The following is a 16,482-nucleotide window of genomic DNA, read 5'->3' as shown; positions in this document are numbered from 1 at the left end:
GTCGTCTCTTTGTTCACCGTTCTGTGTGTGTCGTCTCTCTGTTCACCGTTCTGTCTCTGTCTGTGTCGGTCCCCAGGCCTAAACCTAAAGGGCCGAGTCGGAGAGCCGAGCCCTGGCAGCTGAGACAGGAGGACAGCGACGGCGTGTGGAACGAGCTGGCCTACTTCAAGCGCCTGGCCAGGAAGCTCGACGTGGAGAAGTAAGACCGCAGGACCGTCTGCCTCGCTGGTCCTCTTCCTGTACAGTGCAAACCCAGTTTGCACTGTACAGGGTCCCCGCTGTGTCCTCTTAAATCCTGTTTTTTGTCACACCTATACTGATGCAACCACATATGTGGCCGCGTACACACATGCGCATGCAGGCGCCAAAACGTGCACGCACATGCACATACACATATGCGTTCACACGTACGCACACAGGGGCGAGCAACTGCAGGCTTCTTCTTTGCCACCACCACCATCATCTCTCTCTCAGCTCTCGACACGTCCTCCGCAGTTGGTGGGGGTGTTGAAATTTGCCCTTCCCAAGTTTTTACAGCATCCACCTGCCCCCTTCCTCCTCCATTACCAGCCAGCGGGGGTGAGAGTAAGATGATTAAGGCTCCGTGCTCATTTGTAAAATTGGCTGCACAGATTCACACATTAACGCAAAGGGAGGAAACTTAGCTTTATCGGAAGCCCCCGCTTCCTTTTTTAGACCAGCGTCTTGGGTAGTTATGGTAATGTTTGTTGACTGCACATTTGTTTATGTTGGTGAATATCGTCGCAACAAGGCTTTTCATTTGCACTGGCTAACTGATTAGATATTGATAGATGCCAAGCTCTCCACCTGGTTAAATAGTGTCGGGAGAGAACAGCAGAGTTTATTATATATTTGGCTCTGAAGAAACTAATAATAAGGCCCATTCCTTGAATAGATGAAGTCAAGTTTTAGTGAGGGCGAAATTAACGTTGATCTACTGGAGTTGGCAGGTTGTGGCAAGTCTCTCGCTCTCTCGCTCTCTTTCCCACCTCTTTCTCTCTCTGCATCCATTGACTCATTTGGATGGAGTCCCTCTAACCAATTCTCCTCCCCTGACCCTGCGAGACGCTGCTCCATGTCTAGCCCTGGAGCCACCATCTTCACCTCCTCTTTCCTCCTCCCTCAAGCCTTATCATCTCCTTTCTTCTCCCCCATAGCCCTTCCCTCCCTCCTTTCCTCCCTCCCTCCCTCCCTCCCTCCCTCCCTCCCTCCCTCCCTCCCTCCCTCCCTCCCTCCCTCTCTCCCTCCCTCCTCCCCACACTGCCTTTTTCCGAGGCCCTGTGTGATACTGCGGGAGAGACTAGAACCAGAATTCTCTCACCGCTTCACACCCCCCCCCCCTCCACCCTTCTGCCCTTCCCTACCCTCCGCCACCACCAGCCCCCCCAAGCCCTCCCACCCCCACCCGCACCACCACCAACCCCTGCCCTGTCCTAATCCCAGCAGAGCTCATTATGATGTAGCCCGGCTGCCTCCCTCACTCTCTAAGCCTGAGCTGTCCGAGCTAATTACAGGCTAGCAGCCCTGGTGCCGCCGCCGCCGCCGCTACTGCTGCTACCAAGCTACTGCTGCTGCTGCTGCTGCTGCTGCTACTGCCTGTTAGGGGATGTTGGTCTGCTACCCAGAGCAGGGTGGAAGTAGAGGGAGGGGAGCAGAGGAGAGACCCACTGTTTGTGCCCAAATTTGACCGGAGAAGGAGGTGGGGGAGGAGCCACAGGCCAGGGGTTGGGACTGGGGTGTGGGGGTAGGGGGGGGTGTAGAAGGTGGAGGTTGGGCTACCGCTAAAGCACAGGGGTCCTTAGGGCTGACCCGCGAGGGGGAGAGCCACGAGGGAAGGCTGCCCGGACGCCCTTTCTATCCGTGTGCAATTGGCCTGTCCTCTGGGGTTAGTGTTCAGCTGCTTCACCCCCCCTGCCCCCAGGACGCTTTCCAATTGGCCGAGGTAAACTTGGCTAGGGCCCCTCAACTCGTGCTGCAGAGGAAAAACAACCTCTCCCTTACAGGGTACACACTCTTTGATCTCGGCATTTGGTGCTTGTGACCATTAACCTACTCAGTGTGATTAACTAATGAAAGACAACCAGACGGTGTCTCCGCCTCCCTCCTTTTCTTTCCTCTCCTCCACTCCACTGCTCCTCTTGCTTCCTATCCTTAACTACTCTCCTCTCTTTGTCTCCTCTTCCTCTACTCCTCCACTCGTCGGTTCCTCCCCACTCCTCTCCTCTATCTCTCTCCTCCGTCTCCTCCTCTACTCCTCTCCTCTCTCCCTCTTTGTCTCTCTCTCCCTCTTTGTCTCTTTTTCTCTCCCCCCCCCCCCCTTCCCTCCGCCCTCGGAGGCATGGGAGGCAGCCAGAAGGTCTTGAAGAAAAACATCATCCCAGGGTCTTGACAGTTTTTCAGTTCCTAGTGGTCATTCCCCTGAACATCTCAAGGCCCTCACAATGTCAAAAGAGCAAAGGCAGCGGTTTTGTGGTGGGGTGGGGGGTACTCTTTGTTTACGCAACCCCAAAGTCCTCTATAGTCCTGGACCCCCATTAACTGTGAGCGCTCCCGTTAGCCACCGCTCCTTTTAGCCGTGGTGCTGATGTGCTGAAATGATTGTGCTTGTGAAGGTTGCTCCACGTAAGTGTTTGTAATGATCCACTAATGCTTAATTACCTCCTGGCGAGCGAGGAGTTTTAGGGCCCGATAACAGGCTCTTCAAGTGGCCAGCTGCAAGTCTTTTCTCCCTCCCACCTGTCTCTCTATCTCGGTCTCACCCTCTTCTCTCTCTCCCCCTTCTCTCTCTCTCGCTCGATTGCGCGCTCTCTCTCTCTCTCTCTCTCTCTCTCTCTCTCTCTCTCTCTCTATCTCTCCCTCTCTCCCTCTCTCATACAGATGTCCCCTAGCACAACCCCTATAACACAGACCGTGTAAACACTTGTTTCTCGAGGTCCAAACGGCCGTTTCACAGAATGGATATGACGGTACTTACAGGAGAAGTGGGTCCCCGCAGGGTGGTCCTTCCCCACTCCCCCTCGACCCCCCCCCTTGAACCAGGAGGCTGGCCAAGGTCAAACCCGTCTGCTCTCTATACATGTGTGTCTATATGTTTTTAGCTGTGCTTTTTTAACATTGGCTCTCTTGGTTTATGCCCCGGCTTGTGACATGGTACCGTCTGGTTTATTATGGCTTGAAAACTCATTCACAAGTTCACAAGGAAACATTTGGTCTGAAAACATGTCAAATGGTGGATCATCAGGCAATTTAGATATATTTTGCTGAACTGAAGAGCAGCTGTTTATGATAACACATGATACAAATGCATATACTGCATATATAGGTCATAAATAAACTCCAAGCAGCACCACAGTAGCTCCCTTGAACTCTGGCAATTTAATGGATGCCGAACTAGGCTCTGTGCTGACAAATAGGACTGGGCCTATGGGCATTCATAACCTACGCATTTGCTTCTTGAACACACACAATCGAAGGATCAACTTTTTTTTGGTCCACGTTTTAAACAGCGTACACACATACATTGTTTAAGATCATGGTGTGAAACAATGTTGGTTCTGGTGATAATAAAAAAATGGGGAAAAAATATATATATATAAAAAAAAATGGCAAATCACAGCAAACAGTTTCTCCGACGCACAAGCGCCACAAGCAGCCGACTCATCATCTCAAGCCTCCGCCTGAGAGGCGGCCCGCCCGGGACCACTCGGTCGGCTTTCACTACGCCTGGAGCACCGCGTCCGCTCGGCACCACGACAACCTGTCCTTTATATCACCAACGCCGTTTCACCCCACGAAGGTCTGACATTAGGAGCCCCACGGCCCCCCGACCGCTTCCCCCCCCTCCCGACGTGTCGCAAATGCACTCTGGAGGAAAATGATTTGAATTAAGTCGATCGCGAAGGCAAATAAACCCCTCCGCCCTCCTCGAAAGAGATCCAAACGCTGGCGCACGATGCAGATTGCCTCCTGGTCGTTGCAGAGCTCGCTGGCACAAGAGAGCGAGCGAGCGAGTGAGTGAGTGAGTGTGTGCGGGCGAGCGAGCGAACAGGGGGGTGTTCAGCAAGGAATGTAGAATGGCCTTGGGATGGTTTTAGCTGGCTCGTTATGCATCTGCAGTCTGCAGCGTTGCGCCCTGTCTGAGCCTGTTGTTAATTGTTGTTAACGGATCCGCTGGTGAAGGGGAAGTGGGTGGGGCTTATTAAGGCCTCGGTAGCAAAGACAAATAAACGCACGGATAAACAAGAGGCATAGTACGACGATGACATGAAAGCACAAGATCAAATGGTTCGGTCGTTTCGTTAGTGGAGGAGTGAGGGTCTTGGAGGAGATCGCCACCGCCTGTGGCACCCCACTGGGCCCTCCCACCGCCCACCAGCACGACATTGACTGTAATGAAGTATAATAAAGTTTTGCTTTATTTGTCTACATATGCCTTTTATTTGTTTACATTTTTATTTATTAAACGGTAGTGGGGTTTATGAGTGTGGAGGGGGAGGGGGATGGGCGGGGGCATGTTTTATTACATCCTCTCATACACACACACACACATACACACGCAGCATACATATTTACTACATGTTTGTGTAGAGAAAATCCCAGGCAGTGCTCCGATCTTTATCATTCATTAAATGAGTCCTGGTGTGTGTGTGCACTGCGTCCAACGGAGACAGATTGATTGCAGCATCTAGCCGTAGTTTAAGCCTCATTATCGGCCAGACAAGCGGATTAACGCAGATCTAACGTCAGTCTTCTGATTGTCAAGCAGGGACCTCCTCATAATCTATTATGTTACAGTAAGATATCTCCTTTGATTGGGCCTTTTAGTTGTGCAAATATCCTTTTCCTACTCCTCAAATGTAACAAGGACAACTGGACGTGTTTCCGTCGGTGTACTCGATGTACTCCTGATATCCATGTCCTGTGGCTCTGGAGCCTTTCGCTCTCTGTGCTACTGTTGTTGTTGTTGTTGTTGTTCATGTGGATGCTACTGCTGCGGCTGCTTCCCCTGCATTGCCCACAGCTAAAATATATAGCGCCGAGCCGTGCAAAACTCCACTAGGCCCGTTTCTGCTGACAGCAGTGGCTTATCTCGCCAGACTCCCTGACTGATAGAACGGCCCCCGTATGCCTGGGCTTAAACAGAGGAGGAGGGGGGCGGGGGGGGGGGAACTCCCTCCTGACTGAGAAAAAAAACATGTCTTGCCTCCCTTTCCTGAAGGGAAAAAAATGGTCTATCTTTACCCCGGCCATGAAAAAAAAAAAAAAAAGATAGAAGTGTTTCTCTTCTTCATCCCCATATTCCCTCGCTCTTCCTGTTGTGTTTAGTGTGTGTGTGTGTGTGTGTGTGTGTGTAGAGGACTCTGCCGCCACTGCGTGGAAAACACAGCGCTTGAAGATGATAGGGCGCTGTACAACCCCATGTGGACCAGGGAGCAGGCTGGCGGGGGTGTGATCTGATCCCGCGTCGGGGAAGAGGGAGGGAGATGGTGGGAGGGTGGCGGGGTGGGGATCGTCAGATGTGATGTGTGCTAGTGGATGATGGCTCGGGGGGCTGCTCGCTGCTCTCCCAGAGATGTGCTGTATAAGAGAACGGGGGAAAGTGTTTTAACAAACCGGGGTCTAAAGAGCAGCATGAGACACGGACCTGTATCGCTGTCGGCCATGACGTTAGGGGTCTGTCTGCCAAGGAAACCGGAAACTTGGTGATTTTCTTTTCAGTGGGTTTGGCTGTTTTAGGCGTTGAACAGATGTTTAAAGCAGCGCGACTGAATTCAGATGCATGTCGTTGAGGAACCGCCACTGGGATCCCTCTTGGGTCTGGGATTCCTACAGGTTGGTTGACATGGATGGAGTCTTGAATCCAGAACCAGTGGGGCGTCGGAGACCCTGACCGTGGCCACTATACAAGATGTTGCCCTCAACGTTCACTACCTTCAATGAAGCCGCAGGTTTTGAATGCATTGGCTGCATACCCCCAATGCATTCAATATCCCCCCCACCTAATGATGTGGGGATATACTTATAAAAGGTCTTTCATCACTAATAGCTCATTAATAACCTTTACATTGGGATGGCTCCATTTCATGGCAGGCAGGGTTGATCTGAAGTCAGGGTAGGACCACAGAGTTGAGGAGAAAATATTTGAGCAGGAAGTGGGTGGTGACGATGAGGTTATTGAGCTGTTTCTGTCCCTCCCTCTGGGATTTCAGCTATTGATATGCATACTGAGAGCATATGTAGCCCTGACGTTGTTGCGTTTACCTTTCGGGTTCCGCTTCGTTTCCAGTATTTCTCTTTCTTATCATCCCTGAGGGAACAGGGTAGACTGCGTATGAACACCTGCATTTGTAGAAAAGATGCGTGTGTAGGAGTGTGTAGTGTGAGTGGGGAAAGGAGGCTGAGAAAAAGAGGTGAGGTGAAAAGTTAGAGGAGTCGGCGCACCTTCTTGGAGATCAATTGGACATACGGCTGACAGTTGAAAGCGGCTACGAAAACACCTGCACCGATAAACAAACACCTGGAAATACTTACCTGCTCTTTGTTCTGGAGAGATTCTGTCAAGGACAACGCAAGTGCTCGGGTTAAAATGTGTAAGCTAACCTTGAACTTTAGGATTTAGTTGATGCCCTCTGAGACACCTTTCGCTGTAGTTAATGTGGGAAGGCCATTTGTTATTATTTATGAAATTTTATAGACGGATGGAGAAAGGAAATGTATGAAGACTGATTATGGTAGCCTACTTGCAAGACTGACATTCATCAGATTCGGCCATTGGTTAATTTTATTTATACATGTTTTACCTGCTTTCTTAGAAAAACAGTATTCCATACGGATGGAATATTCGTGATATAATTTCAAAGAAAATTGCATCGTTGTTGTATTTCTAATCTTGGGAGTATAGAATAAGGACCTTCAATTTCCGAGTACATACTTACAGGTTCTCTCTGTAACAACTTCTTGTCCCTTTATTTTCAACATCCATTTTGGATCCGGTCGGGCAATTGTATCTGTGATACACTGTGTGTATAATGGAAACGCCACTTTTTCTCCCCAAGAGCGCTGGATCGGGAAATCACAGGTTCCCGGCCCGAGAAAAATGAGTCCGCAATTTAATCTGCGGCGCGTCCAAGAAAGGGGGGGGCCATCCTTCAACGAAACGGTGTCATGCATAGGAACTCTTGTTGGCCGTCGATACCATCGGCATGTGGGAGGGCATTAAAAAAGAAACATTAGACGGGACCGAGTCTTCGCACGCAGCATATTTCAGATCCTTTGTCCCATTAACGGTCCAGCGATGCAGAATCCTCATTGACTGGAGTTCATTTGTGGAGGAAAATCCATAGAGGAGCGACACTTATCCATCTGCTACCACATCGCCCCCTCTGGGGGGAGTTATTTGTATACTTTTCACGCTGCGGACGGCCACTGGGCCCAGACTCTATGGATCAGACTAATTAATTAACCCAACACCCTCCCCCCACCGGCATCACCAACACCCGATACAGCATTTTCGATCAGGGGTGGTGCTGATATTACTTTGCCTTTCACCACTTTAAACATTTTGTGTGGTTATTCCCGTTTGGCCAGGTCGGTTCTGGCCCGGTCCACACGTGTACACAACCAATTTGGCCTTCAGGCGAAAACATTCAAATTATCTGAACCTGCCTCGTCCGAGAACATCTCATAAACATCACTTGTGCATCTGCTCTTGGTTGATGTGAGTGCTTATGACAAATTGAAAAATGTTGAACCCAAAAGTAAATAAAAAGATTCTACTAACCTTGGGTCTGAAAACTTAGGCTACCCTGCATGTTTTAGAAAGTTGGTCATGCATCAGAACATTTTTCGTAGTTACTCCAGTTTTGATTGTGTGTTACCCTCTGTGTGTATGTGGGTTATGTGTGTGAATGTGTGTGATGCACCTGAAGAAGTGATTCTCTCTGGTAGTAATGAGGTTAATCAGGAAGAAGAATGGGACTGTAGTAAAAAGATCGTGTTTCTCCAGCGGTTTCTCCCAGCGTCTCTGCAGCACAGAGGGGAGGGGAGTAGGTGTGTGTGTATATCAGGTGTGGTTGTCCCAGAGGGTCTGTGTATGTATTCTCACAAGACCTTCTTTTGGGGTCCTAATAATAACTTGAAAGTGCAAAGTCTCCTGCAGGCCTCCCTTTTTAACCACGTAATTAGCCGTTAGCAAGAATCAAGCTAATTGCATTGAGGTAATTGGGCTCCCATTTCTTTTTTTTTATGTTTGCCTGTTCCTCACACACACACACACACACACACACACACACACACACACACACACACACACACACACACACACACACACACACACACACACACACACACACACACACACACACACACACACACACACACACACACACACAGTGCTGCTCTCATACCTGGGTGTTTCATGTTGCATGTCACTTTGATTTCCAGATGAATTAAAATGCAGTTTAATTAGCTGCTGTTCTCTGCTGTCAGTTTATACGAGTTATCCAAGTGATATGTTCGTCTGACGCATCGGGCCCAAAGTAAAATCAGGATTCTGGAAGAAAAGGGAAGTTGAAAGGCTAAAATAATAATTCTCATGTCAGTATGATATTTTGTAAAGAATTCCCGCTAGCCATTATATTTCCTTGTGTCGAGTTGTTGTCGTTTGTCTTTGTGTAAAGTAAAGTTTTAGAGTAGAAGTTGATGGGGTTTCCTGATGTGACTGCAGGGCCAACCTGGAGGAGGAGATGGACGTGCTGAAGGTCCAGGCGGCCCTGGACCGGACCACCGTGAAGGAGCAGCGTCTGTGTCTCCTGAACGAGCACCAAGGTGACCTCACACACTGACCCACCACCTCCCACCTGGAGACTGTCTACATGGCCGTGGTGCATGGTACCCTTCACCTATATATGTCATATTTATATATTTAACGTGTTTTTACACCTTGTTTATTTCCGTGCGTTTTCGTAGGCACCTGCTGCCAGTTGCTTCTTGGTCAGTTTTTTCAATTGCAATAATACCTTAACTTTCTTGAAGGAGGCCTGGAAAAAGGTTATTTTATCACAAAATAACGCACTTTCTATGGATTACATGTCGACAATGAATCGCACCTTCCCACAATACCTCAATTTTGAGACCCCCTGATAACGGGTTCCCCGACACGGTATTAGCAGAACGTTACTCAATTAGACTTGATCAACTTCTTACCACGTTCATCCAATGTCGTTCCAAACGATAAAAGGCCAGTTGCTTCCGATCCAATCGGATCCACTCTTCAGGCAGACACTGACCACCGCAACCAGTGGCCTTCATTAACCAGTTCAATAACAAATCTGTCTTCCATCACTTTGATTCTCCAGCCCAACAGTGATTGCCTCTGTCGGTGATTCAAACCCGTGCTTTAAAGGGATGGCACTAATTAAAACCCTGAGTGCTCGTCCATGGAAGATCAATGTTATAATCAGGGATACTCCCAAACAGTCTACTTTCAGAGAAGGCGTGTAGGCTATTGCAGCCACACAAAATAAGTGATGAATATAATGTGGCATTGGTATACACAGTATTTACCACTTCTTGTGATATAAAAAAAAAAAAAAAAAAGCATTTATCAACTCATAACACAGAAGACTACTTTTACTCTAGTAATGCTCGGCAGAAATCCCAAATCGGCTTTCTCATGTTAATTTATTTTTGTGCTTTTTGATTAGTAGGAAAGTAGTGTTTTATGTGTGTTAGTATTAAAATGCATGTTCAACACATAATATATATATTTATTTGACAGCCATTCAGACCTGCAACGCTTTAATACAACGCTGTGAGAAACGATTATTTATTTTAAATCCCATCTGAACAAATTTTCCCACAAAATTATACCTTTCAATTCGGTAGGAATTGAATCATGGTGAATGTCTGCACGGTTATGACCAGATCAAAGGGGGCGGGGGGGGGGGGGGGGGGGGGGGGTGATGAATGCCACACCTCACCCCATCAGCGTCACATTAAGCATAGGCAGCACATGAAAGCTTTGGGGGGGGGGGGGGGGGGGGGGGGTTTGTATGCCACCACTGTGCCGAGACCCCCCCCCTCCCGCCTGCGGCCTGGTGACTTGGGAGCCATCGAGGAGGAGAAGGGGTGTCTAGCGAGAGCCGGTAGCGACGAGGAGCGCCCAACTCCCCGGGCCGCCATCGCCGGAGCGGGATAATTGACTTCCTCGCGGCGAGCACGGGCGGGCAGGTAGCCCCTCCTGTCCCGTTTGGGGGGCTGTCTGATTGGATGTGACACACCCGGGGAAGACAAAAGAGGAGGCTAATTGGAAGTAACAAACTTCCCTGGGCCAGTCGTCGGAACGCGCTGCCAAGCTGCACAAGGCTCCTTCCACGAAAATCTCTTCCACTGCTTTCCTCTACGGTTCTTTAATCTACAACCCCCCCCCTATGGGCTGCGTATACAGCCCAAAGGTCACCCGATAAGTCAAGGTCTTCATTCAAATATTTAACATTTGCAGCCTCAAATGAGCTTCGGCTGCATCCCCCATGAAAGTGAACCAAGTTTCGGACCATTTTCCCTCTGCCCTTTTGATCTTAGGAGCAAAACAGTTTCTACATATATGAGGTGACACAGAGGCACTTGGCGCGTGTGCGCGTCGACGTGTGTGTGAGTGGGTGTTATTGCATGCACAAATTGCACACACACTACGGCTTTTCCTGCTGCTGCTGTTGTTGTGGGCATCAAATATGCACTTTAAGCTCCCGTCTGCCTGGCGTTGTAAACATCGAGCGCTAATGCAAATCTAAGCAGCCCAGCTGTAGTTCCCAGGATAAAGCGCCAGGCTATTCTGTAGAGATGAATGGTCCGTGGGGGGGGGGAGAGCAGGGTGGGCTGTGAAGCAGTGCAGCTAAAGGGCCTGTGTGTTCACCAGGGGATTCAAGCACTTGCCGCATATTGGCTTAGCATCCCCAGAGGGGGCCTGGCTCACCGCTCTCTGTTCTGCTTCTCCATGCGTCTCCCCGGCGGACAGTTTCAACCAAAGTCATTCTTTTCGATGAGGAGTCGCGGTAGCTTCTGGTTTTTATCCTATGCGAGATGTCAAGGGGGGTGGAGAGTTGAATGGTGGCTATGGTTCTATCCCCGAAAGGTCCCCAAACGACCTGTAGGAATCCCTGAGCAAGACGGCCACTCCGTAACGACGTGTATCTGACGTCAATTAGGTTCAATGCTTTTAATCTGAAGGATTAATTAAAAGGAACTTTGATTTCCTTTCCTTTTGTGTCAGAGTAGAAATGGTGGTGGTGGTGGTGGTGGTGGAGGGGGGGGGGGGGGATAGGAGAGAGAGAGGGTAGAGGTACAACACGCATTACTCCAAATCCTGATGAAAATGGCATCTAGTGATTGCCCTTACGGGTTATAATTGTACTAAGAAATTAGCGCTTTAATAGTGCTAATTGGTTTAATGAGTGCTCTTTTGATCTATATTTTTCTTACTGACTGTGCCGTCGGCGGAGTGGTCTGGCCTTGACGCGTCCCGTCACAATATCCCGCTTTGTCTCCCCGGGCAGAGCTGCTGTGCAGAGTGGAGGAGGAGCGGAGGGTCAGACAGAGCGCCCCCAAACCGCAGCCCGCCGCCGCCAGCCAGCGTGTGGAGGAGTCCTTAAGAAAGGTAATGGCGCCGGAGCCAAAGCCCGGGCTAATTGTTCTTTGTCATCGCCCATAAAAGGGAAACCGTCAGAGCTGGATCCGCCACACAATGGCCCCCTGGGAGAAGAGAATGAGGATTCTGCCGCTTTTCCCCCCCGGCTCCTGTCAGGCCCGGCGTGTGTGACAGGATGGGTGCTCTTAGGGTTTGAAGACATTGTGTATGGTGGAGTTAGTTAAAGTAGTTTGGCATTTCAATTTCTTTCTTTTTTTCGAGCTTGACGCAATACAATGACAAGCTGGAAAAGTGTGCCCTTTTTACAATCCTTTCCATTCATCAGTTTCAATTCAAACACATTTTGTAATGCTGCCTTGTACTGATGCTTTAGTGATGGCCAGTGCTTAGATGGCTTGAATATATTACAGTATATGTTAAAATAATGTGCCGTCTGCGGGCCCCGTTCCACCAAGACTAACCTGCGTTCACAGTGGCGAATCATCAAGCTTTGGGTGGGCGGTGGCGGTGGTCGGGAGGGGCGAGGCGAGGATGGTGGTCTAATTTAGTTTGAAAGGTACCTTGCTTCACCAGAGGGCAGAGTGGGAGCTCCAAATGAAAGAAGGGTGGACGGGGGGGGGGGGCCGGGAACATCGCCTGGGGGTATGAACCCAGCAGGCATCCACTGTTCCCTTAACCGTCTCCACCCGAGATCTAACAAAGAGGCTAAGTGGCCCTGGATGGTGCTTAGTGGAGGGTGACGGAGGAGTGGGGTGCCAGGGGGTCAGGGGTGGGGGTGGGGTTGGGGGTGGGGGTGGAGGGGGGGGGGGGGGGGGGGTCCTCAAATGGATTCAGTCAACCAGACATATGCTCTTTTATGCGCTGTTAAACACTCCCAGTATCCCAGATGAGAATTGTATGCAGAGTGTCAGATCAGGGACTCCTGGGTTGGGTCTTCTCCTGCCCTCTTGTCTCTGTGTAAACAACGGTGGAAATAAACCGGTAACCCATCCAAGTGAGTTGCTGTCGTTGTTGTTGTTAGTGTTGTGCCGTAGCCTGACCCGTGTCCTCTTAACCCCAACCACCCGCCCGCCCCTTGCAGATGGAGCAACTGGAGCGGAGGATGATCTCCCTGGAGGAGGAGACGGAGAAGCTCAGGCTGGAGAACGAGCACTTACTGGAGGCCAGAGAGGAGCTGACCAACGAGCGCCGCCACCTCCGGGCCTCTTTGGAGAACCTGCACTGCCAGGCGGATGCCCGCGAGAGGGCGGCCAGGGCCCAGGCACTGGCGCAGCGGGAGCGGCACTCGGGCGAGACCCAGGCTCTGGAGGCCCGGCTGGGGGCGGCGGAGAAGGAAGCGGCCCAGCTCCGGGGGCGGGCGCTGAAGCTGAGGCAGGAGCTGGGCATCCTCCGAGCGGCCCGCGACTTCTACAGGAGGAGCACTGCAGCGGGAGGAGGGGGAGGAGGGGGAGCCGTCGGCGCGGACAGCAGCAAGGTCAAATTCAAAACAGCCCGGCTCGCCGGTCCGGCGTGCCGTAGTGGCCACCGAGCGGTCGGCCCCAATCAAGCCATCAGCTGGCACGGACGGAGCCCGAGCCCCGCGAAGGACGAATGGGAGGACGTGAGCACGGACAGGTAGCAATGTGCACGCAACCACACACACTGACTTGCATGCACGCACGCACACACACACACACACACACACACACACACACACACACACAAACACAGGGGGCCTTGCACACTCCTTTTCCTCGGCCTCATTATTTTCTAGGCAGTTAGAGGATAGGGCTGAGGTGTGTGTGGACTGTGCGGGAGTTGATGGGAGGGGGAAAGGGGTTTGTCTCTGTGCAACATCCAGGGGACAGTGTGCATATGCAAAGCGTGAGCAAATGGGTGATTGAATTCCAGCATCTGTCTAGTTGGTATTCAGGAGCCGGGAGATGATGGCGAGCGAGGATGATGCCGAGTGAGAGAGAGGGAGAGGGAGAGGAGGGGTAAACTACTGTCAGATCCCTTTCTGAAATATCCTGGGACGCCTCGCTCCGAGCTTATTGACTGAAATTTGCATGCAAAATTTGCCACCTCTGCACGCAGAGTTGAACGGGTGCCAGCAAAGCCCAGGGATGAAGGGGGGTATGGGTGGGGAGGGGGGGGGGGGGGGCTGCGATCTCCTTGATACCTTCCAGTGATGCCGCTTCTCCCGCACTAGTCACGCCGCCCTGAAATTGACAGTTTGGCAGTTTGATTAAATTTACCGGTCCTTTGCATATTCACCAACTAACCCCCCCTGCAACCACCACCACCACCACCGCTCTCCCCATCTCCCGATCTCTCATGTAAGTACCCTATAGACCCCCCCCCCACACCCACCCAAGCCTCCCTCGCCGGCATAACCACAAAGTGTAAACACACATACACACACACACACACACTCCCACACCCCCAGCCTTGTCTCTTCAGTTGTGGCGCGTTGACGTGTAAGCATGCGCCCCCCCCCCCCCCCTTCGAGCTTCCTCCACCCCCCCATCTTCCTCCCCGCTCCTCGTTTTAATTTAGTTAGATACATTTTAAATGACCCTGCTCGGCTCGGTACCAGATGTCTACAAGCTGTTTAACACCGTGTAAATTAAGACCCATCCACGGTAATTATTTCATGTATGTTTTATGCAGAAAGCCACTGAGCCAACGTTTATTGAGTGATGGTACAGGAGGTTTTATTTTAAACACTCGGGGGGTTCAATGATATGTGTTTGCCTTCACTCTTTCTCTCTCTATTTGTCTATGTATCTCTCTCTATTTGTCTCTCTGTGTTTCTCTCTGTGACTCTCTTTATGTCTTTATCTCCATCTCTTGCCTTCTCTCTCTTTTTTGACTTTTTTTTTTTTTTTCTTGGTCTAGCTTTTCCCTTTTCTCTTTCTCTTTATATTTCCATCTTCGCTCTCTCTCTCTCTCTCTCTCTCTCTCTCTCTCTCTCTCTCTCACTCTCACTCTCACTCTCACACTCTCACTCTCACTCTCACTCTCACACTCTCTCTCTCTCTCTCTCTCTCTCTCTCTCTCTCTCTCTCTCACTCTCACTCTCACTCTCACTCTCACTCTCTCTCTCTCTCTCTCACTCTCACTCTCTCTCTTTCTCTCTCTCTCTCCTGTGCCCTCTCTCACTTGCTCTCTCCCTCTTTCTCTCCGACGGTCTCTCTGCCTGTCCGTCCCCTCTCTCTCTTTCTCCCTCCTCCTTATACAACTCTTCACTTCCCCCTCCTAACTAATTCATCAGTTGGTAATCCACCTCAGCCGTATCCATGGGAGGCCTTTTAAGCAGTGACTGGCTTCAGCCATGCCCTGCTTCCCCCAACGCCCTTCTGTCTGTGGCTAATAAGCAGCCAGTCCGACGCACACCTTTTCACCCAGACTTAACCGGATTTTATTACTTACATTTTACTCTTTGCACAAGGAAGCCTGAATTGAGACATTGTCTTATTTAGGCACCTGTCAATTGGCCTGAATTGTGTAAAGCTCTTTGCAAAATGTGTTTTACAGCGCGTGCGTAGTGTGGAAAGGCTCATGGTTCTTCCTCCTCTCTCTGGGAGGCTCTGCCTAAACAGCGCAGAATAAAGATGTCAGACTCGTTAAGAATACTGACAACCTTTATTCTTTTATTTTCTCTTTCTTTTTTTCACCTCTGGGTTTCTTCCGTCCTCCAGCAACTGCTGCTGGAAGCTGACCATTTATCTCCACAGATGAGCAGCTTTTGTGTTGGGGTGGGGTGTACAAGGGAGTCCTGTCCGGACAGGGGTTGTGTCAGTGTTTTTGGAGGTGTTCTACACTATGTGTTCTCTATAATTACAGACACCACACCTGCCAAAGGTGTTGCAATATGATTCAAAATCAATCACTGATTTTCCATTGATTGACTACTATTACTAACTTATATTAGAATTATAGATGTATTGCATTAAATTAGCTTAGCACTTAAATTAAGCTCATGGCATACCCTTTTTGATGACCTAGGGAATAATGCATCGGTATAAAAGGACTGATTCTAAACACGTTACTTGTTACCCCAATTACTGCTTTGAGACTAGCGAACATGAACCATCTCATATTGATATGTAGGCATCCCATTCAATCGGGTCGCTCCTGGAAGTCATGGTGGGCCTAGCTATAGAGGTGCATAGCCAATGCTGGGCTAAAGGTGCTAGCTCCTAGCTTGTGTCATGTCCAGGTTCGCTCCACTGTCTGTGGTCGTTTTTTTCTCCTCCTCCTTCTCCTCCTCCAACGCTGCCCCCAGGCCCCACCTTAATAAACCCGCCAGCGTAAATGTCACTGGCTTCCACCTCAGCGTCAAAGGTCACTGTCAATAAACCTGTGTGTGTGTGTGTCTGAGCGTGTGTGTGTGTGTGTGTCAGTGTGCGATTGTGTGTGTGTGTGTGTAGCGCGGCCATGGCGGTGCTCGGGAAGCCCTTAGCGTGTGTCCATCAGGCGCCGGGGCTGGCGCTCCGTCTCCGCTCAGCCGTGCCACGCACACGTCTGTCACACGCCGACGGCTAATGAAGGCCACAGCCCCTCTCATACATGTTGATGCATTCATGATGCTGTCTCTCATCCCCCCCGCCACACACACACACACACACTCACATTTACACTCCCGGCTCTGAGAAATTTGACAGGAGCATTGATTTTGTGTTTGGCTGTTTATGTATTAGTGGGTGTGTGGGTGGAGGTACACACACATATTTTGAGCTTGATGTCAAGCTACCCTTAAAAGGTAAATTGGACCTGCAATCCGAGGGTGGTATTGGCAGAAAGCGGAGGGGTTGTCGGTACTACTCTCTGCA

At 50.3% G+C, this 16,482-nt stretch overlaps 1 protein-coding gene across 1 annotated transcript in view; it reads left to right on the top strand.

Moving 5' to 3' along the window:
- cntln (centlein, centrosomal protein) overlaps positions 1 to 16,482 on the top strand; it is a 99,537-nt gene that overhangs the window by 38,159 nt on the left and 44,896 nt on the right. The window contains exons 13-16 of the mRNA XM_056586250.1: positions 77 to 199; positions 8,747 to 8,847; positions 11,574 to 11,674; positions 12,747 to 13,279. Of these exons, the coding sequence (XP_056442225.1) occupies positions 77 to 199; positions 8,747 to 8,847; positions 11,574 to 11,674; positions 12,747 to 13,279 (858 nt within the window). The remainder of the gene's footprint in view (positions 1 to 76; positions 200 to 8,746; positions 8,848 to 11,573; positions 11,675 to 12,746; positions 13,280 to 16,482) is intronic.

This window comes from Gadus chalcogrammus, chromosome 3 (genome assembly GCF_026213295.1).
Source record: "Gadus chalcogrammus isolate NIFS_2021 chromosome 3, NIFS_Gcha_1.0, whole genome shotgun sequence".
NCBI classification, from domain to species: Eukaryota; Metazoa; Chordata; class Actinopteri; order Gadiformes; family Gadidae; genus Gadus; species Gadus chalcogrammus.
Note: the sequence above shows the minus strand (reverse complement) of the source record. Positions and strands in the feature narration are given on the sequence as shown.